Source organism: Tenrec ecaudatus, chromosome 9 (genome assembly GCF_050624435.1).
Source record: "Tenrec ecaudatus isolate mTenEca1 chromosome 9, mTenEca1.hap1, whole genome shotgun sequence".
Classification (NCBI taxonomy): domain Eukaryota; kingdom Metazoa; phylum Chordata; class Mammalia; order Afrosoricida; family Tenrecidae; genus Tenrec; species Tenrec ecaudatus.
Window position 1 is genome coordinate 142,466,390 of NC_134538.1, and position 23,241 is coordinate 142,489,630.

General features: G+C 39.8%; 1 protein-coding gene across 1 annotated transcript in view; it reads right to left on the reverse strand.

Annotated features, from left to right (window-relative positions):
* Positions 1–23,241, reverse strand: part of SLC13A1 (solute carrier family 13 member 1) — a 98,671-nt gene that overhangs the window by 13,481 nt on the left and 61,949 nt on the right. Inside the window, exons 8-10 of the mRNA XM_075557375.1 lie at positions 10,373–10,492; positions 6,739–6,837; positions 5,456–5,557 (exon numbers count right to left, since the gene is read on the reverse strand). Of these exons, the coding sequence (XP_075413490.1) occupies positions 5,456–5,557; positions 6,739–6,837; positions 10,373–10,492 (321 nt within the window). The remainder of the gene's footprint in view (positions 1–5,455; positions 5,558–6,738; positions 6,838–10,372; positions 10,493–23,241) is intronic.

Here is a 23,241-nt window from a genome sequence, read left to right on the forward strand (position 1 = left end):
CACCAAAATTCCAATCTGAAAATCTCAGAAGTATGTCTTCATACATTTCTCCTTCTTTTCAATATCACATATACACATGGCTGCTACACTAGGTCAACTTGACAAACTTCCCTTTGGGGTAATGTTATTGGTCGATTGCAGCCCCCGTTAAGTCAATTGCTTTTTAAACATTAAATCCATAGCGAGTTGGGGATGGAGAAGTTACTAGAAAAGCCAAAGCCCCAGGTACTTGATTTGCAACACCCTCCTGTCTATCGACTCATGGCTGGACGTCTCTGTAGACTCTGCAATGTTTCTTGAAAACATTCTGAAATGGATGTTACGGACTCTGAAAATTCTTGAAAACCCTTGCATAAATGGTCAAAAAGAATTGATCTGTCTTACAAAATGCAACACCTGCTCCTGCAGTGACAGGCCTGCACCATTTCATACAAATGACATCAACCCATTCCAATCTTCACACCCTATGAAACTCAATCAAGAATATTAATTGCCGGAATATCTGGAAATGTTCATAAGTGATCGCTGTATAAATTAGGAGTGATTCTGGAACAGATGGGATCTGAGAACCAGCAGACTATTCTAGCAATGAAAACAAATTCCCAGAATCCTCAAGGCTGGCATGCACCTGGAGAGAAGAGGTAAGTGAAATGGGCAAACGTGATTAGTGCCGCATTTTAAGTCAGTGATATTAACTAATGCATCTTTCCAGCATGAAATGGAATGCATACTACCCTGAAGACCCCTCCTTGTCACTGGGCAATGTGCACACACTGCAGAGGCTCTGTGTTCTTGTAATTCACTTGAAAAGTCTTAAGAATCAAAGAGCTGCATTGTTTTCTCAGTCTGATCGTTGTTAGAGAAATCTCACTATCCTAAAGGTAGAAACATTTTCTTGGCTAAGTAAAAAGCTACTTTGCCACCCTTTATTCTATGAACCTGACTATTATCGATAATTTTACTGTTACTTATTTCCCGGCTTTTACATCTAATTTTAGGTTGGATGTTTGTTCCAGATTTGGTCAGGCATCATGTAACCTGATTTGTTTGATATGAAACGACATATTGAATTCAGTCCAGGTTTAAGCAGATGGACTGAAAACATTAGGTGGTAGCTATAAATCTTGATACTTCATCCTAGTTCTGGAAATTCTACACACATAAATCTCTACACAACAAATATATGTTGCAGAATATATACCTTAAGTAAAATCAAGTTGTCTATATGGAAATAATTCATTTTCTGATGACTTCCTAAATTATTTATTATTAATATTGTTATTATTTGTTTATTAGCAAATAAATTACATGGATATCTAAGTAACATAGATATTAACCTTATATAAATTGTATTTACTTTGGGTTTTCAGATTCCATTTCTATTTTAAATGAGATCCTCTGTTCCTTTTCCTGTTGTTTTTTTCTCAGAATTGTAAGTAACATGAACATCTGCCCAGAGCAAGATAACAGTTTTCCTACTACAAACAAATTATCTCTTGAATCAAATGTCCATCCCATATGGAATAGAAATTAGAAACTGATTATACTGAATTTCCTACTGGGGATTCTCCTTGCTTTTATTAAATTATCATCTGATTTATTTTAGTTCTTATATACTAGTCCTTTAAAATTACTCTTGTTAGCTTACTCACTTAAGTGGTAGGGCTGCAATGAGGGAAAAGGGAGGAGTTATTTTTATGTTGGTGTAGGTCATATTAAAGAGCCCTGGTGGTGCTGTCAGCTTAGACTACAAGGCCAGTGGTTCAAACCCACCAGCTACTCTGTGGGAGAAAGATGAGTCTGTCTTCCACCATAACGGTCACCCCAGAAACCCTGTGCAAGGCTGCTACAAGTTACAATCAATTGGACTGCAGTGGATAAAGTCTTATTACAAAATTACAAAGCACGCGTCAAACCGCCGAACAACTTTGGAGTTGACAAATTGGCTGGTGCTGTGTGTGAAGACCTTGTGGAATAAAAAGTGTTGCTGCTTCTAAAGAAACAAACAGTTTGGAAATCAGAGGGCGATCCTCCAAAAACATAGCATCATATTGCAAAACTTGACTTGTGTGGATGCAAAGAACCTGGCCTCAGTCTTTTTATCTTTATAAAACATGTTGGCAATGTCTCTAAGACCAGAAGGTTCTGATTCCGGAAGGGAGAAATTCCTTCATTCCAAGTGGGCAGAGTACAATTTTGGCTTCTGCCTAAAAATACATGAGTTTTTACTGGGGGTGTGAGGCAGGAAGCCCAAAGCAAAAATCTGTTGGATTTAGGAATCAGAATACTTCAGGCGAACACAGATTTGGAACACAAATCTCAAAACCAGATTATTTAGGTTGCGATGTAGGATGGCTCTTAATTTGGAAATGTATGGTACAGTCTCCCCCTCGCTTGAGATGACTCAGCTATGACTGTGCTATATCAGATACTGAGAGGAAAAATGAACTCTGACCCAGCTCCTAACATCGGATTTCAAAATCAACCGTATTACCCACCCAGTACTTCTTTATCTATAAAATACAGGCTGGGCTGGCTTTGCAGTGAACTAGTACAGAAAGGTACACACGAAGAGAAAAGGACAAGCAAATAGTCCTCAGCAGAAATCAAAAGATCAGGTTGCCAAAAATCACGGAATAATATCATATTACTAAGAATTACTGAATGGGAAATGCTTTGTAAAATAAGTGTCATACTTTTTGAAGCACTTGGCTTGATAGAATTTTTTTAATCATTTTATTGGGGGCTCATATAATACATAATACAATCCATACATATATCCGTTGTGTCAAGCACATTTGCACATTTGTTGCCATCATCATTCTCAAAACACTTGCTTTCTACTTGAACCCTTGGTATCAGCCCCTCATTTTCCCCTTCCCTCCCTACCCCCCATCCCTCATGAACCCTTGATAATTTATAAATTATTATTTTGTCATATCTTACATGATCTGACATCTCCCTTCACCCACTTTTATGTTATCCATCCCCCAGAGAGGAGGTTACAGTTAAATGTAGATCTTTGTAATCAGTTCCCCCTTTCTACACCACCTTCACTCCACCCTCCCGGTATCGCCACCCTCACCACTGGTTCTGAAGGGATCATCCATCCTGGATTCCCTGTGTTTCCAGTTCCTATCTGTACCAGTGTACATCTGTACCAGTGTCTAGCCAGATTTGTAAGGATCATGATAGTGGTGGGGAAAGCATTAAGAACTAGAGGAAATTTGTATGTTTCATCATTGCTATACTGCACCCTGACTGGCTTGGCTCTTTCCCACGACCCTTCTGTAAAGGGATGTACAGTTGACCACAGCTCAGCTGGGCTTTGGGTCTCCTCTCTGCACTCCCCCTCATTCACAATTATAAGATTTTTTGTTCCTTGATGCCCGATATCGGATCCCTTCAATACTTTCTGATCACACAGGCTGGTGTTTCTTCATGCGGGCATCGTTGCTTCTGAGCTAGATGGCCGCTTGCTTACCTTCAAGCCTTTAAGACCCCAGACACTATAGCTTTTGATAGCCGGGCACCATCAGCTTTCTTCACATTTTCCCATGCACCCAGCTATCCTCAGTAGGCTTGAGAGAATATTGAAATGGGCTTTTGATGATTTTGTTAGACTACCAGCTAGGTGGCAATACCTTTCAGTGCTGAGGCACGAGGCTAAAGATACTCTAAATCAGCATCAGACATATGGTGGTATTTTGCCCATAGCCAGGATTCACGATGGAAATAGAAGGTGGCACCACTCATTATTATCCCTAGCAAAATCTATACTTCCTAACTCAAGAATTTTAAGCTCAGCTTGTCCAGAAGTCCTTAGTTTCAAAGGATACATATAACCATTCCATTAAGTATGAAGCTAAGACTTTAGGCTTCTTATGTCTCTAAAGCAGTGATTCTCCACCTTCCTGATGCCGCGACCCTTTCATACAGTTCCTCACGTTGTGGTGGCCTCTCCCAATCATAACATTATTTTCATTGCTACTTTATCACTGTCATTTTGATGCTGTTATGAATCAGGTGATCCCTGTGAAAGGGTCATTTGACACCCAAAGGGGTCACGACCCACAGGTTGAGAGCAACTGCTCTAAAGCAATGAAGCAAGAAGAGAGTTACTGGATTCGTTGGTGTGATTGATCCTGATTACCAAGGAGGAATTAGATGGCTTCAACACAAAGATGGTAGGGCAAAACATGTCTGAATACAGGACATTTTCAGGACATCTCTTAATACCTTTTATGCCCTGTGATCAGTGGAAAACTACAACCTAATTCATTAAGGACTATGAAAAACTTAGACCCTTTAGGAATGAGGATTTGGGTCACCTCACCAAGAAAGAACCATAGTCAGCTTAGAACTTGAGTCAAACATGATCTTTAAGAACTATATTGTACCAAATGACCAAGCTCTCCTATGGGACCATGGTCCTAAGCATTCTAAGCAAACCAGTCCCGTGAGATGTTAGGTTATGTCTAGGAAGTGTCTGAAATTGTGACTCCTATGTGCTTTATTTTACATATGGATATAAGTGGCACACATAAACACGTATGTACATGTAACTATACACACATATATGCACCTATACACACATTTTCATATGGGCCTTCTCATATACCTATATCTTACATACTTCCTATACACATTTTAGTCATTATTATCATTGTAAAATTCTCTATATATGAGGCCTTCAAAAAGTTAATAGAGAAAATTCCATTAATTTCTCATTTCATTTTTCCACACACCTTCTTGAAGCCCCTTTTATTATTGCTTTGGAAAACTGTCCCTTAATCTTATGTACCTCTTTGTGTCATTTCCTTTGGTCAAGTTGTGCTGATTTTGCCCTTAATTCGGTATCATCTTTCCAATCACCAAATCTAACACAGGTCCACTGTCTGGAACGTGATATCCCTCTCCACCCCGATCCCTGGGTAACCATCCAGAAATGCTATTTTATGTATACATGCCTAGTCTTGTCTTTTTAGAACAGTGAGATCATATCATATTTGTCCTTTATATTATTGGGTCCTTTTTCTCAACATGATGATGTTTTCCAGATTTACCCACATTATAAAATACATGGAGAAGTCATCTCTCTTCATGATAGCTGCATAGTATTCCATTGTGGGCACATACTGCCATATTTTTTTTATCCATTCACATAGTGATTCACACTTAGGTTTCTTCCATCTTTTGCTAACGTGCATGATATTGAGATGTACAAGAGTGCGCCTCTAGGTCCCTGATATTTAGTCACAGCGTGGGTAACTATGGTCGTTCTGTTTGTGGTTTTACTTTATATATATATATAATATAAATTTGGATACATATATATATGAATCGAAATTTCTTTTCAAGATAATGGAAGAAACATTTCATAAAATATCTCAGATCCACTTAGGAAGCAGCCAGCAGCAAGGAGAAGGCAGACAAACAGAACACATACACTTACTCTGAGAAAAGCACAGACCAACCAGGAGCAAACCCAGGATCTCGGCTAAACCACAGCACAGCCATGAGAACAAAGAGGACTAGGGTCACAATTTCTTGATACCTGTGAAAAAATTCCAGTATGGTCATTTCTTATTTTCTTAGGATATTTGTAAAGCCTGCCCAAGCTATGAGGGGGTACCCTTGCCCCCAAATGATTTTTTCAAAGCAATATATTAATTTTTTTTTTTTTTACGAAACAACCTATCACCTTCAAAATACTCTCCACTGCACTTAATACATTTGTCAAACCTGTGATTCTGTTCTTGGAAACATTTTTCAAACTTATTTGTTTGGATGGCTGACAGCACCTCCCTCATTTTAATTTTTCTTCACCTCTTCTACTTCATCAAATTGCTTTCTGTCATGCCCCTCTTCATTTGTGGAAACATAAAGAATTCACGTGGAGTGAGTTCAGGTGAGTATGGTGTGTGTGTGGCAAGGGAAGCATGTTGTTGGGTTGTTTTGTTGTGTTTTTTTTTGCCAAAAACTTGCACGCTGGGATAGCTGCGTGAGCAGGTGCATTGTTGCGGTGGCAAAACCAGTCCCCTGTCTGCCACAAACCAGGCATTTTTTTTGTCTCACATTGTTACACAATCTTTTCAGAACCTCTAAATTAGTGGTTCTCAATTGGTGGGTCATGAACATTTTGGGGGCTGAACAACCATTTTACAGGGTCGCCTGATTCATGACAGTAGCAGAATTATAGTTATGAAGTAGCAATGAAAATAATTTTATGGTTGGGGGTCACCACAACATGAAGAACTGTATTAAAGGGTCATGGCATTAGGAAGGTTGAGAACCCCTGCTCTAAATAGAAAACATGGTTAACAGTCTTACCTGGTGGAATGAACTCCAAATGCACCATCCCCCTCACATAAACAAACAAACAAACAAACAAAACAAATAAGCATCGGCTTACTGGGGTGCCCCTCATATTTTGAGGGATCATTTTAGTAGATCTGACAACCGTAAAATGGAGAAGTTAATAGTTGGAGACTAGCAGTGCTTCTAGAAAAGTCCCCTATTCTTCTGTGGGCCCCTCAGCATCTTGTCAGTCTTCTGGTAATTTTTAGTTAGATGGTAGCATGTAGGTTGTCAGTCAAATTGTGTTTACAAAAGTTAGCACACTTGGGGTGTTTATTGAGTGTGATAAAGGCATTATGAATAATTATGTGCTGGCTTGCATTTAAACCATGCCTTGGAGTATAAGCACATTGGTGTAGGTGCGTGTCTGTGTCTTACCTTAATGGCCCCAGTTTTTTGTATTCTTGGTTAATCACTTCAGCACATGCTTTTTCTTTGGCTGTCTTGGTCTTGCCACATTTTACCATCTCCTTCACACTAAGAGAGAATAATCAAGCCCGTTAAGCAAAGTGCTCTTTCGGCGCTACTCTTCTTCATGGACGATATTTCGGTGCAAGTTTCATAAAACACAAATCTCAGACAACGGCAGTAATCCGTGCTTCGCACTTACCTGGCTACCTCCTGGGAACGTGCTTCCTACCTTGCTTTGTTTGTTCGCCGTTCAATACTCTATTTTTGTTCCCTATTTTCGAGAACACCATACACGGATCTCTTCATTGTCCATATCCTTTGGTCCCGCTGGAGCTTTTTTTCATGGACCACTCACCTCAGCTTTAATACTCGATTATGCACCATGCTGATGGTCGCTTGCTGCCTGCATTTCGATTTTATCCCGCTAGTTGGTAAATTGCATGAGGAAAGCAGCAGGGTTACAGAGTTTCTTCGGCCCGCTATTTCTACAACACCAGCAGATGTGGTGAATAGTTTGTTGCCTAACTGATTCACTAGTACCTTTGGAAAATTTATGGCACAGATCGGTGGTGGATCTGTCACTCCCCACACAACATGCGACACTAGAGTTATACACGAGGGCAGGAAATCACACACACGGATCATGAACAAAGCCCAAACTATGCGAATTCTCAGAAGAAAAACTGACACTGTTACATTTTTTTCCTTAAGTTCCTCAACCCCATATATCCTCCTTGAACTTACCAGATAATTTTTTCAGGTTATTTCCAACAATCACCATCAGTCTTTGCTGCTTATTTTACCTGAATTTCCACCTTCAAGGCCAAGGTCTTCAAAAAGTTTTGGTGTCTTTGAAATATTACTCTATCTAGATTAATAAATACCATAAGCAAATCTTCCAGGGGAAGAAATAAATGGGAAAGTTTCTATGGAGTAACTCATGGAATGTGTATGTATAACTCAATTTCAATATATGTTATAAACTGGCATCAAATGGATTCGTCTATAAAACTGCTGTTAAAATACCTGGGTAGTTTGAGGGGTGGCCAGAGGGTAGCTGTCCTGCAAAGATGTATTGCATGTATTTCCCTGTAATTCTGCTATTCAAACTTGTCCAGTAGGTTGCCCTGTAATGTCCTCAAACTATTCAATTTGCACATTGCACGAGTCACTCAAACACATACATCGGCCATTGAAAGGAATGAGATGGCTGCTTTGGCATTTCCCATTTCTTCTCTTGGGATGATTATTTATGAATCCAGAGCAGTGCTCCAGTGACACTTGAAAACGTTGAAGACCTTCGGCTTGGTGGTGGAAAAAGAAATGAGGCAGGATTCCCTTTCTATGATCCCAATTTAAAGGACGACTGCTGATCTGGGAATTTTACCAGTCACAGCAGAAATGCCAATAGAATCGGAGCCTGTAAACTAGCAGAGCGCTGTTCACAAAAGCAGCAAGTCTCTCCTTACGCATTCTTTTCTCCCCTGCTCAACTGCAGATGCACCTTGTCACTCTGCTTGGGGACAATAAACAGTTGAGTCCAAACCAAATTGGCTTTGCTGCAAATGAAGGTTAATGCCTTCTCAAAGGAGCTGATGAAGCATATGACAATACATCAGCCTCCCCATTTAAATAAATTCGGTGGCACTGATAGATGGGCTTCTCTTCCCAAGTATGTTGGGGTCATTTATAATGGGTGAGTGAACTGTGCTAACAGCCAACACACGAATCAGAATGTAAGAGTGCCTGCCAAGGGAGGGGGCTGATTATTTCTGCTGGTCAATCTGAATGCTCTGAAGGCGAACACCCTGGCCGACTGAAAGGCCACTGAAAAATTAGCTGGAGCATGAGGATGTGCCGTGTCTAACTAAGAGTGGACGGCCAGGGGACTGTTTAAGCATGCCACTGATCATGATTTATGGGCTTGGCCTAATGTATGCACTTCATGGGATTTTTTTTCACTCATAGAGATCATATTTGAATACATGGGTCCTTTAGCTTCATAATTTCCCCTTCTTACGTGGTTGCATACATAGTGCACAAGGCCATTCTATACAGCACTAAAGAGGAGCCAGCAGGGGACCTGGGACAGGACACTTTCTCCGTGGACTTGGGATTCCTCTCTCCTTGCATCCCCTGTGAAATCCAATAGGCCCCCGAAGGCTTGGATCCCCAGGGAAGGACACTTAGTATGCAGCTGGCCTCTCCCCACTGATGCCCACCTGCTGAAGTCAGTGGCACTCCACACATTGGCTTCAGCAGGAGGACTGCCGCATGCTGCTCCCACAATCTGGACAATTTTTTTTTAAGAATCACCACCATCTAGCTCCCCACTACTAGCAGAATTGAATGCCGTCTGGAGGAAACAATAGTCGGGAAGAGACACTGAGCAGGAAGAATGTCAACCCTTCCATGCCCAGGCTTCGGGAATGTGGCCACAGGTCCTGGAACCAACTAAGCACCCAAAATGTTTCACTTTGCAAAGGATGTGCTAATAGCTGACGGCAGCCTCTCTGGCTGTTTGAATCGGAAGTCCTTGCCATGATGGAAATAACAATCTTGTCAAAATGAACTTGAATGGTCCACTTTGCTTTGCTGTCAGAGAAACAAAAATCCTCCAGGTTGGACACAGAGCTGTTGTTTGTTTTTGGAAGACGATGGCTAAGGTTTAGGTTTTGCTGATGAGGCCGGGGTGATTTAAATGCTGACTCTCACCTAATCCTGTAACTCGTCGGTGCTCCAGAACCACCAGCCAATGGCATATTTCGGAATTCTCCTTAAATTCCGTATGCTGGACATTTCACTTACATCACTGCTTGCCAATAATCAGAACGACACCTTGGAGGTGACCTTACTGATGGCCTGATTTAGTTTTGTCACTTCACAGACACAGACGTTGAGACAGAGATTGGTCAGACCTTACACTAGACCATATACCTGGTCTTCCGGGAGCCACAAATTGAACCCCGGCTCCCAATTCTTAAGCCCTCCTCTTTTCACAGAGAGTTCTTTCCCATTTTTATTTGTTTTTGTTTTATCAAGTCAACCTATCAGATTTAGTGCTGCCACCAAGCACCATGCTATCACTGAAAGTAATTCAATCCATTGAGAAAAGGCTCTGTGTTAACTTGAATGGAAAGGCAAAACTTTCAAAACTGTCACTGGAACAAATGGGGCTGGAGCTTCATTGTAACCTGTTTCTCATGTCCGTATTCCCCGATTGCTTTAGCATTCATAGGAATGCCAGATGTGCCACAGTGAGATTCTAGCTTACCCTCAATCCATAACCTTTGTGGTGTGTGTTGGTTTTACATGTAAGAGTAATGCATAATTATGGTGTGCCTAGCAGGATCCCTGCGTAATTTGTTGAGAGATTGACACCTAAAATGCCAGACCAGTGGCCATCTAGTCTCTTCCAACTCCTGCAGACTCCATGTGTATCAGCACAGTAGAACTGTGTTCTGAGTGTTTTCAATGGCTGGTTTCTTAGAAGTAGGTTTCCAGGCCTTTCCTACTAGGTTTCTTTGAGTGGCCTCAAACCTCCAACCTCTCTCTTAGCAGCTAAGCTAACTGATCTGGTTAACATATAATATTTACTTACTTGAGTCCTAAGAAGAGCCACTGAAGCCATATCCAGGACAAGAGGAGAATAATGAGAGCAGCTGGGAAGGAAAGCATAAACCAGGACCCAAAGTTGATACACCGGCAATCGGGATAGCGCCTGGGGGAAAACACAGACAAGGGTTCACGGAAGGAGTGACAAGTACAAGCGGATGCAGTGGTACTCAGAGGCTGCTGGGCTATGTCCTTCCTGTGCCGCCAGGCTTGGAGGACTTTGTGAGATGTGCTCATCCCCTAGCGTCACCTTGCCGGTCTTGTCTTGACTCTGTAACTGCATGCTTATTGCTGCATTCCACAAAAAAAAAAAGAGGGCATATTTTGACTCTTGTTCACGTTATTCACTCTACACGGAAATACTTGGTAAAAAGAAACAAAACAAACAAATAGCCTAGCATTACACCTGAGATTCACTAAAAGTATAAGAAATGGATGTGCATGAAGGTGTGTGCTTTGCTATTATTACCTGACACTGCAGTCGTAGGGCGAGGAAAAGTGTATAGATGATTTAAGAATAGATGAAAATGAACTTAACTGGATGAAGGACTCTTCCCATTTCATACCAGAAGCTATCCAGGCCCGTATTGTCTGCCATGACTATTTCCCCTCTGCTCCTTCCTATTATAACAATTGCAACCATCTTCCCAAAAGTATGCTTCCCTATTCCTCTTAGTACTGGACAGTTGATTGAGATTTAATCAGCACAATTAAGGGTGGAGCAATAAAAACAATAAAATCACATGGCCAACATGGATTCTCCTGTCTTCCTCTTAACTACTTTCAGCTCTTTGTCTTACTATATTAACAAAACAAAAATGTAAGAGAGCCAACTCAGGGACAAGGGAACAACAAGTGATCCAAAATCTATGGAGAAGAGGGTATAGGAGGCCTGGTAGGACTTGATCAAAGGCAATGTAACCGAGAGGAATTACTGAAACCCAAATGGAGGCTGAGCATGATAGTGGGACAAGAGGGAAGTAAAGGAAATAGAGGAAAGCATTAGGAGGCAAAGGGCATTTATAGAGGTCTAAATACAGGAGTATATATTTGTAAATATATTTATATATGGTGATGGGGAAATAGATTTACGTGCATATATTCATAGGTTTAGTATTAAGGTAGCAGATGGACATTGGGCCTCTACTGAAGTACCCCCTCAATGCAATAAAATTTTGTTCTATTAAACTGGCATTCCAAGATGCTCACCTTTCCAACATGACCACTGAAGACAAAGCGGGTGTATAAGCAAATGTGGTGAAGAAAGCTGATGGTTCCAGGCTATGACAAGATATAGCATCTAGGGTCTTAAAGGCTTGAAGATAAACAAGTGGCCATCTAGATGAGAAGCAACATGGAAGAACCACATGGAAGAAGCACACCAGCCTCTGTGATCACGAGGTGTCAATGGGATCATGTATCAGGCATCAAAGTACAAAAATTAAATCAATATGAATGAGGGGGCGTGCAGAGTGGAAACTCAAAGCCCATCTGTAGGCATCTGGACATCCCCTTTCAGAAGGGTTGTGGGGAGGAGATGAGCCAGTCAGGGTGCAGAATAGCAATGATGAAATGTAAAACTTTCCTCAGGTTCTTCAATGCTTCCTACCCCACTCTGGCTAGATGAGAGGATATACACCAATACAGGTATGAACTGGAAACACAGGGAATCCAGGACAAATAAATCCCCCAGGACCAATAATGAGAGTAGTGATACCAAAAGAGGAAGGGGATCTACATATAACCTGCTCCCTAGAGGAGTGAAGTGGGCAAAGGGAGATGTTGGAAAGTATAAGACATGTCAAAATAATAATAATTTATAAATTATCAAGGGTTCGTGAAGGATGGGGTTGGGGAGGGAGGGGAAAATGAGGAGCTGATACCAAGGGCTCAAGTAGAAAGAAAATATTTTGAGAATGATGATGGCAACAAATGTATAAATATCCTCGACACAATGGATGTATGTATGGATTGTGATAAGAGTCGTACGAGCTCCCAATAAAATGATTTAACAAAGAAAAAATGTAAGAACATCAACTAAATGTAGAGTTCCATTTGTAACCTCACACTCAAGACTTCAAAACTATAGTCTGGATACAAAATAAATTTTCCTATAGTTATCTATTTTATGACCATTTAAAAATAATTGGAAATTTAAGAGGCGGTGATCTTTTACTCCCCCCTACTCTCCCAAAGCAGGAACACAAACCCCAAACTGGGTAACTTGGAAAATATACAGAAATAATAAAAACAATATCACTGTCATGACTTTTATAACCACAACATATGGATAACTCTACCAAAGTGGTAGTGTTCCTGCTCACCTTTCCTACAGGATCGCTGACGACAAATGGGTGCATAACCAAAAGTGCTGAAGAAAGCTGATGGTGCCCGGCTAATAAAAGATATAGGATCTGGGGTCTTAAAGGCTTGAAGATAAACAAGCAGACATCTAGCTCAGAAGCAACAAAGCCCACATGGAAGAAGCACACCAGCCTGTGTGGTCACGAGGTGCTGAAGGGATCAAGAATCAGGCATCAAAGACCCATGTCTGGATTGTGATAAGAGCTATATGAGCCCCAATGAAATGATATTATAAAGAAATGGTAGCATTGCAATGCTCATTCAAATCTCACTGTGCGTTTTATGACTTCAAATTGAGCGCCTAGATAAGTGAAATATTTCATGCTGGAGACATGCATTGACAGAAGTCAGATATACTGATTTGAGAGTAACCCTTATTGTATTTTAGGATGGTTTCTAAGTGATGACTCTGTATTGAATTATGTACCCAAAATATATTTTGAAGTCCTAAGTCCTGCCTTGGTTCACATGATCTTCTTGGGTGAAATAAGGCCTATCTTTGAAATTATTACAAGTTAAGGCATGCAGAAGTACTGTGGGTCTTAGTCCTAATTCTTTGTGAATGGTGTCTTGTAAAGGGGAGGGGATAAACAGAGAAAGAGGGAAAGAAGGAAGGAGAAAGAGGGGAGTGAGAAGGAGAGCGAGAGATGCCCCATGAAGAAACAGCAAGTTAATACCCAGGCTGATCCAGCCGTCAAAGGTAGAACACAGACATAGAGAAGTTCTTCACACACAGTCTTCAAGAGGACTTAACATGGTAAATGCCTGGATTTGGATTTCTAGTCTCCAGAATGTTAAGAAACTTCATTTACATTCTTTAAAATCACCTATTTGGGAGTGTTTTGTTGTGGCACCATTAGGAAACAAAGACTTTGGGTGAAACAAAAGACTTTTTGTTTTTTTTAGAAAATAATAATAGGTTTTCAAAACTCTAAATACCTAGAGTTTTCTACCAATTTGTTGGAACATCTAAAAATGTTCTGATCTTCCTGAGACCTCCAGTGCTCATTAACAACTTGAGAACAATTTTTATCTCCTTTGAAGAGATTCAAAGCTTAGCATACATGCTTATGTAATTAGAAGGTGACGATGGATAGATAAATAAGAAATGCTAGGAAATAAATTGGATGAGTGGAAAAGTGCTTTATCTTTTCCAAGATAAAGAGTCCAAGAGCCTCTACTGTGTGGCTTGCTGCTCTTTTAAATAAGATTTCGTCATGAGTTGGAAAAGAACAAGGGAAAGTCTTAAGTGTCGTTCTCCTCAACCAGGTAGCCTCGGAGCACCAGATGATCTCTTCCTCTGCTCACCCTAAAGGCATGTAGAAATGCTGCTTGCCTTTACCCCCAATCCATTTCCTACCATCTGTGGCTCCTACCTTGAAATCAGGCTCGGCATTCTCTCTGCACAGCACACTGGAGAGAAGCCGGTAAGGTTTGTTTGGCTCAAGAGTGACCCTTCAGAAATTTTTCTTTTGCTTTTGCCTAGAGGGACAGTTTCTTTAGAAAACTAGAAATTTACAAAAGCTAGGCTATGTTATTTATTTATCCCTCCTTCAGAAGTAAGCCAAATGGTAACCCAATGGAAGATGAAGTAGTGTAGGTCACAGCCGTATTACTAAGGCTGATTGCATAGAATAAATCATGGGAAAAATACCATATTATCAGGGAGTAGCTCTACGTCTACATTCCTTTTTCCTGCGTGGTATAAATGGCTAACACACCTTCAAGATGGTCCCAATGATAAGCACACCCAAAGTTCCAATCTACCTGTAAGCACCTCAAAGAAAAATTTGTCGGCCTGCTTCTGAAAACCGCAGTGGAGTACAGTTCTACTTTGACCCAGATGAGGCCATCGTGAGTCAGAGGCCTCTCAAAGGCAACTGGGACATAATGGAGAAGTGAAATGACTGCAAATGTCTGTTTAAAGCAAAGACAGAGTTCATTCATCTTGGACTGGGGGGAGGGGCACATTTAACTCTAGTGAATACCGTATCTCCTCAAGTATAAGCTGACCTGAATATCAGCCAAGTCACCCAATTCTACATGCAAAAAACTGCATTAAAAACGTGCTGGGAAAAAAAAAAACTCAGCTTATCTATGAGTCAGTATGGTACTTTTCTTACCCACGACGATATGCCTTGGCTTTCAATCCTGTGCTGGAACTTCTAGATGTTGGGGGTTAGTAGTGAATGAGGTGGACATTGTCCAGCTGCTGCTGAAGTTTACATTGAAAGAAGTCACAGGTCATCACTGGGTGGATCAGCATACACAAATAGTTTTAAATGTAGTGAAATTTCACTATGGGGAGGCGTACATTTTAGACTGTGGTCAGGGCAGCTGATATTCCAGATGACAGTTCAATGGGAAGAAGGAACCAATCGTGGGCAACACCGGAGCACAGCATCCCGCTGGAGGGAACAGCAAGGACAAAGGCCTCCAGGGACAAGTGGATCTGGCAGGCAGATGAATCAGACAGAAGGAGAGCGTGGCTGTGGATGGTGAGCTAAGGTCACAATGACATGAAATAAACGTGGAGGAAGTACGCAGGTGGAGCGGTGCCCGATCCTATATAATCTTATAGGTCTTTTTAAGAAATTAGGGTTCTATTGCAATGCAATAAGAAGTAATTAAAACCTAAGAAGTAAGTACATGGCATGATGAAATCTCTGGTGCACATTGAACACATGGCTGCTCAGGAGATTTCTCCAGAGTGACGTAAGAGGAGTGGAAGCCGGGGTGGGATAGGCAGGGCTGTACAAGGTCCCACAGGATTCTTGCTCCTTGTAGAACCTCTCACTTCCACTTGGGATTGAACCTGTAAACATGATTGCACAGGCAGGGACAGGCAGAAATTAAGGGATTTTTTTCAAAGCAATCAAAATTTCTATACTTTGGCTTTATGTTAGTCAATCAAAAGATACATCATTCTGTGTGGGCCTGACATAATTAGGCAAACCTTGAAAAGAAACTTTAGCTGCCATGAGTGAGAGGAATCGGGTAGCAAAGCCCCAAGGGCCCTTGTAAGGAGATTAATTGAATTGTGCATCTCAAAACGTGTGTATCGAAAGTCTAATTCCTGTACCTATAAATAAGATCCTGTTTGGAAAAGGGGATTATTTTGTTGTTCATCAGGTCACATTAGTGAAAGATGAGCCCTAAACCTAATCACCTCTGAGTTCTGAGAAGACCAGAACGGACACAGAAAGACTAAGGACAGAGGCAAGTAAATCCACAAGACTAAGCATGCCAAGTACTGGGGAGATCTACTGGAGGCAGAAAAAAAACAAAAAGCACCTCTCCCTGGAACCACACTCTGAATTTGGAATTCTAGTCTGTGAAAAAGATACAGTTCTCCTCTTTTAAGTCACACACATATGGATAGATGAGGTTTTATATTTCTGCCTTAGCAGTCTACCAAACAACAGACAATACATTTGTAACCCGGTCATATAACCAACGGAGTGGAATTCATGCACATCAGATGGCCTTGGAAAAGATCCCGAGCCTCTGAAACAATGACAATCCCAGCTAAGACCTTGATTTCTGTCCGGGGAAACACAGCTAATCTATGCCTACTACTCAACCAAAGGAAGCGACAAGGTAATAAATGAGTGTTCTTTTAAGTGGCTCACTTAATGGCCATTTATTATGTCGCATTAGAAGACCACTATCTGCGGGGGAAGTTATTAGAAGGCAAAGGTAATTTTGAAGGAGGGTATCGAGAAGAGTCTCTGCCAGCTGAGGTTTGGTGACAGTGAAGATGTAAAAGAAGAGTCAGACTCCAGATCTATGGAGTGGAAGATGAATATGTAATGTGGAAGATGAAGGAAAGGGGCCATTTATTGAAGGCCTGATTGACAGAGGATAGAAGTGTCACTGTGGGCAAGTGACTGCGATGTCACTTGCGTTTCCCTATCGTCATGTTGGGTAGGCAATTCGAAAAATTAGTTTGGAGTTCAGTAGAGTGTTGTGCTAGATTATAAAGTTGGTAGTTTCCCGAAAGGGCATGGTATTCTAGGCCATATAAATGGATGTAAAAACTTCAGGGAATAAATTAAAGTTCAGAATTGAAGAGGAGCTGGGAATACACCCTAGGGCATGCCATGTTTGAGAGGCCAAGCAGAAGTGTAGGAATGAAAAGATAAGCTAAGCAGATTTAACTTGGACAAAAATCCTATGTATGAGGAAAGCAATGCATTCTCATTTTCTATGAGAGGGAACTGAGTCTCGGGAGGTGAAGTTGAGGATCGAGGTCACAGATCATGCAGTCAGCAGGGTGCTGACTCCAGCAGTGTCTAACACGCGATCTTTTGTCACTAAAGTGTTCTCAACACCAGTACCCGGGTAAAACCAGGAAATTCCGTATGCATCGCAGAATACCCAGTACAAACTCTAGTATAAAGTTGAATTTTCAAATATTTTAGAGCAATATAAAAATAATTCCACTACAGCACAGTCATGATTTGACAAAGTATATGTGTGCGTCTCTGTTGTATCACTTAGGAAGATAATGCCACGGTCTCAAGTCTTTCATCCAATTATAGTACAATGAGTAACTTTAATATGAATGGCATATACAGATAAGCATTCAAAAGAATGATACCGTCACAAAAATGTACAGCCTTGGAACAGACTTTGGCCACTAGAGTTTGTAAAAGCAAGTATCGACATTAAATTTTGACCTTTTAAAATTATTTTTGAGTCAAAGCCCCATTCTAATTTGATATTGATGTGGTTTCAAGCTTTTCTTGGAATCCAGGGCTATCCATTAAAATTAGTAACGATTTGCAAAGAATCCCAAATATACTGTGGATTGGCAGAGGAATGAAAACATCTGGCGTGGAAGAAGTGTGGAGTCTTCCTCTCAGGAGGGACCAGAAGATGAAGAAGGACATCATGCTCGGCCTAATAGAGGGCCAGGAAAAACGAGGGAGACCCTCGGAGAGATGGACTTAGGCAGGGGTGCAACCAACAGACTCAAAAACAGAAATAACTGTGAGAATGGAAGAGACAAAGCATCCTTTTGTTCTGTCGTCTGCTGGGTCAATAGAAGCCACAACCTATTCAGCAGTACTGAACAACAACTGAGGAGCCAGGTGCGGGTTTCTAAGTAACAGCAGAAGTAGAAGCAGCAGCCACAGCATAGTATTTGTAAAAACAATTTACTACATCCTGGGTCCTCTGCAAAGCACCCCATGTGTCTTATGCCATTGAATCTTCACAATAATCTGATACATTTTAGCACCATCCTCATTTTACAGATGAGAAACCGCTGTTCATAGAAGCGAAGTTTATCAATTTCAGGCTTGAAATCTGAACAGCCACTGGGTCTAAACCCTTTCCTCTATGTATTTCTTCTATAGTACTTATCAGAGAGATGATTTCTAAGATATGCATATTTGCAGAGATGATTACAAGGAAAACAGTAACCCTTGAAGCAGATTATTGTGAGATAACTAATTGGCTTACATCCTCCTTCTATTATTAGCTAAGAAGAAAGAGTCAGAAGCTGTGTACCTCTAAATACAGCTCTCTTACCATTCTATGGTTTGTGCCTGTATAGTTATTTTTCAAAAATCATTTTATAGGGGGCTCATACAATTCTTATCACTATCCATACATCCATCCATTGTGTCAAGCGTATATGCACATTTGCTGTCATCATCATTCTCAAAACGTTTGCCTTCTACCCAAGCCCTTAATATCGCCTGCTCATTTTCCCCTTCCCTTCCCACTGCCCCTCCCTCATGAACCCTTCATAATTCATAAATTGTTATTATTTTGTCATATGTTACACTGTCCGACATCTCTCCCCACCCTCTTCTCTGTTGTTCATCCCCCAGGGAGGAGGCTATACGTAGATTCTTGTAATCAGTTCCCCCTTTCTACCCCACATTCTCTCCACCCTCCAGGCATCGCCACTCTCACCCCTGGTCCTAGAGGAGTCATCTGTCCTGAATTCCCTGTGTTTCCAGTTGCTCTCTGTACCAATGTACATCACATCCTCTAGTCTAGCCAGATTTGTAAGGTAGAATTGGGATCATGATAGTGGGGGGTGGGAGGAAATATTTAAGAACTAGAGGAAAGTTATATGTTTTATCATTGCTACCCTGCACCCTGATTGGCTCATCTCCTCCCCACAACCCTTTAGTAAGGGGGTGTACATTTGGCAACCGATGGGCTTTGAGTCTCCACTCTGCACTCACACATTTACAATGATATGATTTTTTTTGTTGCTTGATACCTGATCCCTTCGATAGCTTGTGGTCACCCAGGTCTGTTTCTTCCATGTGGGCTTTATTGACCACATAATTAGTAGCAGTGACAGCGCTAATCATTGATCACATAACTTTCTTCCCAGACTGCTTTGAACACCCATATATTTACAGGTAACACCCACAAATGGAATAGCATACTTTAATAATTAGCAAGCTAATAGATTTTGCTTGTGATTATTTTATTTCTTAGTTCAATAGATTTTTTGTGTTTAACCAATAGCTGTTGTATTTTTCAGCTGATAATGATACATCAAGAATATTCTATTATGAAAGCGATGGTGGCCTCTAATAATATGTTTTCAATAGCTATTTTAATAGCAAAATATCATTAAATTAACTAAATAATTCACAAGAATAATTAGCACTTCATTTATGTCTTGATACAGTTGAGCTAAATCAATGCTTATTGATCACTTACCTAAGCTCCTTATGGGCTAAAAAAATCGTGACAAATGATTCCATTTTCAAGCTCGCATTCATTCAGGAGTGCTAGTTGTGCATGTGTGTGTGAATAAGTCACATTTGCAGAAATGTGAGAATAGAGCTATAGAAGGAAAAGGAAATAGTGGTTAAGGAGTGACTAAGTTCCAAACAGTACAGAGCTGACACAAGAAAAGAAAATGGCTAACAGTGGGGTGGAACGTTAACAATCAGAAGAGATGGAATGTTTATTATTAATATCATTAAGACAGTATCAGATGAGCGGACATTAGAACATCGGACAAGCAAGATTTATCAAGTAGAGGAGACCAAAAAAAATCCTAATGAATTGAAGATTGCATGTGGAAGTGATGGAACAAAACATGTATTTCCAGAACTGTCTATTCAGAGGTCATTCAAGGCTAATGGCAAATTATAGGAGTACAGAGGGGAATTTTTAGAATTGAGATGTTACAACTATCAGATTCTAAGATTAAGAATATAATAAATATTTCAAACTTTAAATGTCCAAGTTAGATGGTTGGCTCAGTTTTTAAATTCTTATTCTGAATTTTTTAAATTTCCAGGTTAGCAAGTTTATTTTAGAAAAGCAAAGAAATAAAATTATAATATTTCCATAATCATATTGCTACTGTTGAGAAAACAGCCATTATTGACACGTTATGAATAAGAAAACTCCCTTTAAGCCAGGTTATGTAATCTTGGGTTTTCCTCTAAATTTCATTTTCATTATTTCAATTTTATTATAAGTAGAATTTAGTGCATTAAAATTTGAAGTCTATTTTAATAGAAAACAAACTATATCCTAGAAGTCTCCTTTTGTGTAAAATTAATGTTCCTCAAATAATTTACTCGACTTCAAAGCCTGTGATGCTAGAGATATCTTTTTTTTTAATTTGTTGAAGACCTCATGTGGTGTTTAATGTGAATTTACACTTGATTACAGTTTTGAACAAAACGATTTAATATTTAGCAGTACAAATAATCATTTTGGGATTATGATTTAATTTTATAAAACCTCAACATGAACTGAAGATGACTTAATATGTGCTTTCTGCATCAGTGATTTTCTTGCCTATTTAAGACTGGTTATGCAATAAGTCCTGTTCTGAGCTAGAATTATCTCCCTTTGTATTTATGGATTTTTAAAATTAAATACTTGTATTGGGGGCTCTTACATCTCTATCACAATCCATACATTCATCCAGTGTCTTATTCTGAAATTTAACCTTATAAATGATACATCAGTTTATGAGACTGGCAGCAAGGGAAAGGTTCCGTCTGACTAGCTACATGCCCAGCTTTGCAAATTGTTTTAAAGACAATCAATTAGGTGAACATGTTCATATTTTATAAAATGAAAATACAACAATAAATGTGGATACCCATGTAGTTTTTGTTACTACAGCCAGGCTTCTTCATGGAACTTTGTGAACATAGAGCCCTCACAAATGGTCACACACCAGTGAGGTATGAGGCTGCAGTGGAAAGAATTATGGGACTCTGCGTACCTGTCTTCATGATCAGGGTTAAGGTTAATGAGTAACTGCTGTCTTAAGAACATATTACACTCATCTAAACTTAATTGCAGAAAACCTAATGAGTTGTGGGATGATTATCAAGAATAACAGACATGAAGAAAACAAAAAAATCACTGAAAAGAAAGAAAAGGCCAAAAATGGATGCCAGAAGAGACCGCAGCTTGATCTTGAACATGAAGTAGCTCAATTGACAGGGAGAAATGATGACGTCACAGAGCTGACCAGAAAATCTCTAAGTGTGACTCAAGGAGACAAAGTACTATAATAAAATGTACTAAGTCTTAGAGTCAGAAAACCAGAAGGGAAGAATGTACTCAACATTTTTCAAGCTAAAAAAGTGGAAGAAAATAGTCAAACCTTGAATTGCAAAATTGAAAGATTCTATGTTGAACAAAATATGTTGTCCAATATGAAACAGGGAGATCAAAAGAAGACAGAAGGAATACACAGACTCGCTGCACCGAACAGTTGGTTGATGTTCAAGTATTTCAGGAGACAGTCTAAGATCAAGACCCAATAGTCATCTAAGGTGAACTGAAAGCATTGTGCAAAGTCAGGCTCCACGAAGCCCTGGACCATTACTTGAGTGATTTCAACAAAGAGATGCAGCCCTTTCAGGTGCTTAATTGTGTACGCCAACCAATTTGGAAGACAAGGACCTGGTCAACCAGCTGGAAGAGATCCAAATTCATGCCCATACTAAAGAAAGGTAATGCATTAGGATGTAGGAATGTTTGAACAAATGTTATTAAGTGTTTTAAGTAAAGTTTTGCTGAAGATATGAGGGAGATTTTTTTTAATCATGGGAAAATAGAAGTGAAAGATAATGGGAAATATCGATGAAATTTTTGGAGCCCCTCCATAATTGAAAAAAAAATGGTTTTAGCAGTACATCAACAGGGGATTGCCAGAAATTCATGCTGGATTCTAAAGAGAACTTGAACAAGAGATATGATATCAGATGGATCTCGGTTGGAAGCAGAGAATACTAGAACGATGTCTACTACTGTTTCATTGACCATTCAAAGACATTTGATTGTGTGGATCCTAATAAATTACTCATAACATGGCAGGCAGTGGGCATTGATGTACTCATGAGGTTTCTGTGCATAGACGTACTGCATTCACTCACGAAGAACAAGGGAATTCTGTCATTCCAAAACCAGAGAGGTGTGTGTCAGGTTGTATCCTTTCGGCAATATATTCAATCTGAGAGTAAATAACCCAAGAATCTGTGAATTTTTCATTGTTTTAATATATTTGTGTTTTGTTTAGAAAACTGGATGAAATCTTATTCCTAACAGATTTTATTTTTCACAATTTCAAGTAGAATTCAGAACAATAGATTGAAACATGTCAGCCCTCGATTGGTATTTGTTGATCATGTATAAATGAAGATCTTATATTTCCACTGGACACAGAGACTGTTCAAATTATCCTTGGGTAAAAAGGAGAACAAAAGGATATATACAAGTACCTATATGCATATGAGCAATGCATATGTCTATACAAACATATGCATAAACTCAGGGCTTTCCTTTCTGTAGTTCATTTGAAATTGCAACCTGGCATCTTTCACTAGGCCCCAGCGGCAGAAGGACATTGACTCACGGGTTTCATGCCCCTTTGGAGCTGGGAGAGACCCTAAAATGACAGCCTACAAATTGATCATTTAATAGCAATGTCAAAAGAAAAGGGGGCATTCTTGTAGCAGATTTGGGAATAAAGGGAGATTACGTTGCAACTCCAACCATCTGGACAAAAATATAAATTAATCAATAAATTAGTCTGTTTATCTATGTGATTTTAAGCATATGAATGAAACCCTTTCTAATGAAATGGAATGTGCTCAGCTCCATTATTGTCTCAATATGTTGTATTTTTTAAGATCAAAATCTAAAGAAATACTAAATATCGAGGTTAATGGATTTACACAGTGGACATCTAAAGAAACACTTATTAAAGATCTAGGTTATTTAGCAATACCAAATACATTTTTACGTGAGATTTCTCCCCCCCTTCTATTCCTGTTTTCCATTAAAAGGAGAATCTTCTTTGAATATGTTTCCAGTTTGCATATATTTCCTAATGTCAAAGAAACATTCAGTAAAAGAAAAATGCATCAATAAATTTCAAAGTACATTTTAAGCATTTCCTGAAGTAAAGGAGCCTTCCCCTTTCAGTAGAGAAAATAGATGATTAGATAATTAGAGAAAATGGTTACCAAACCC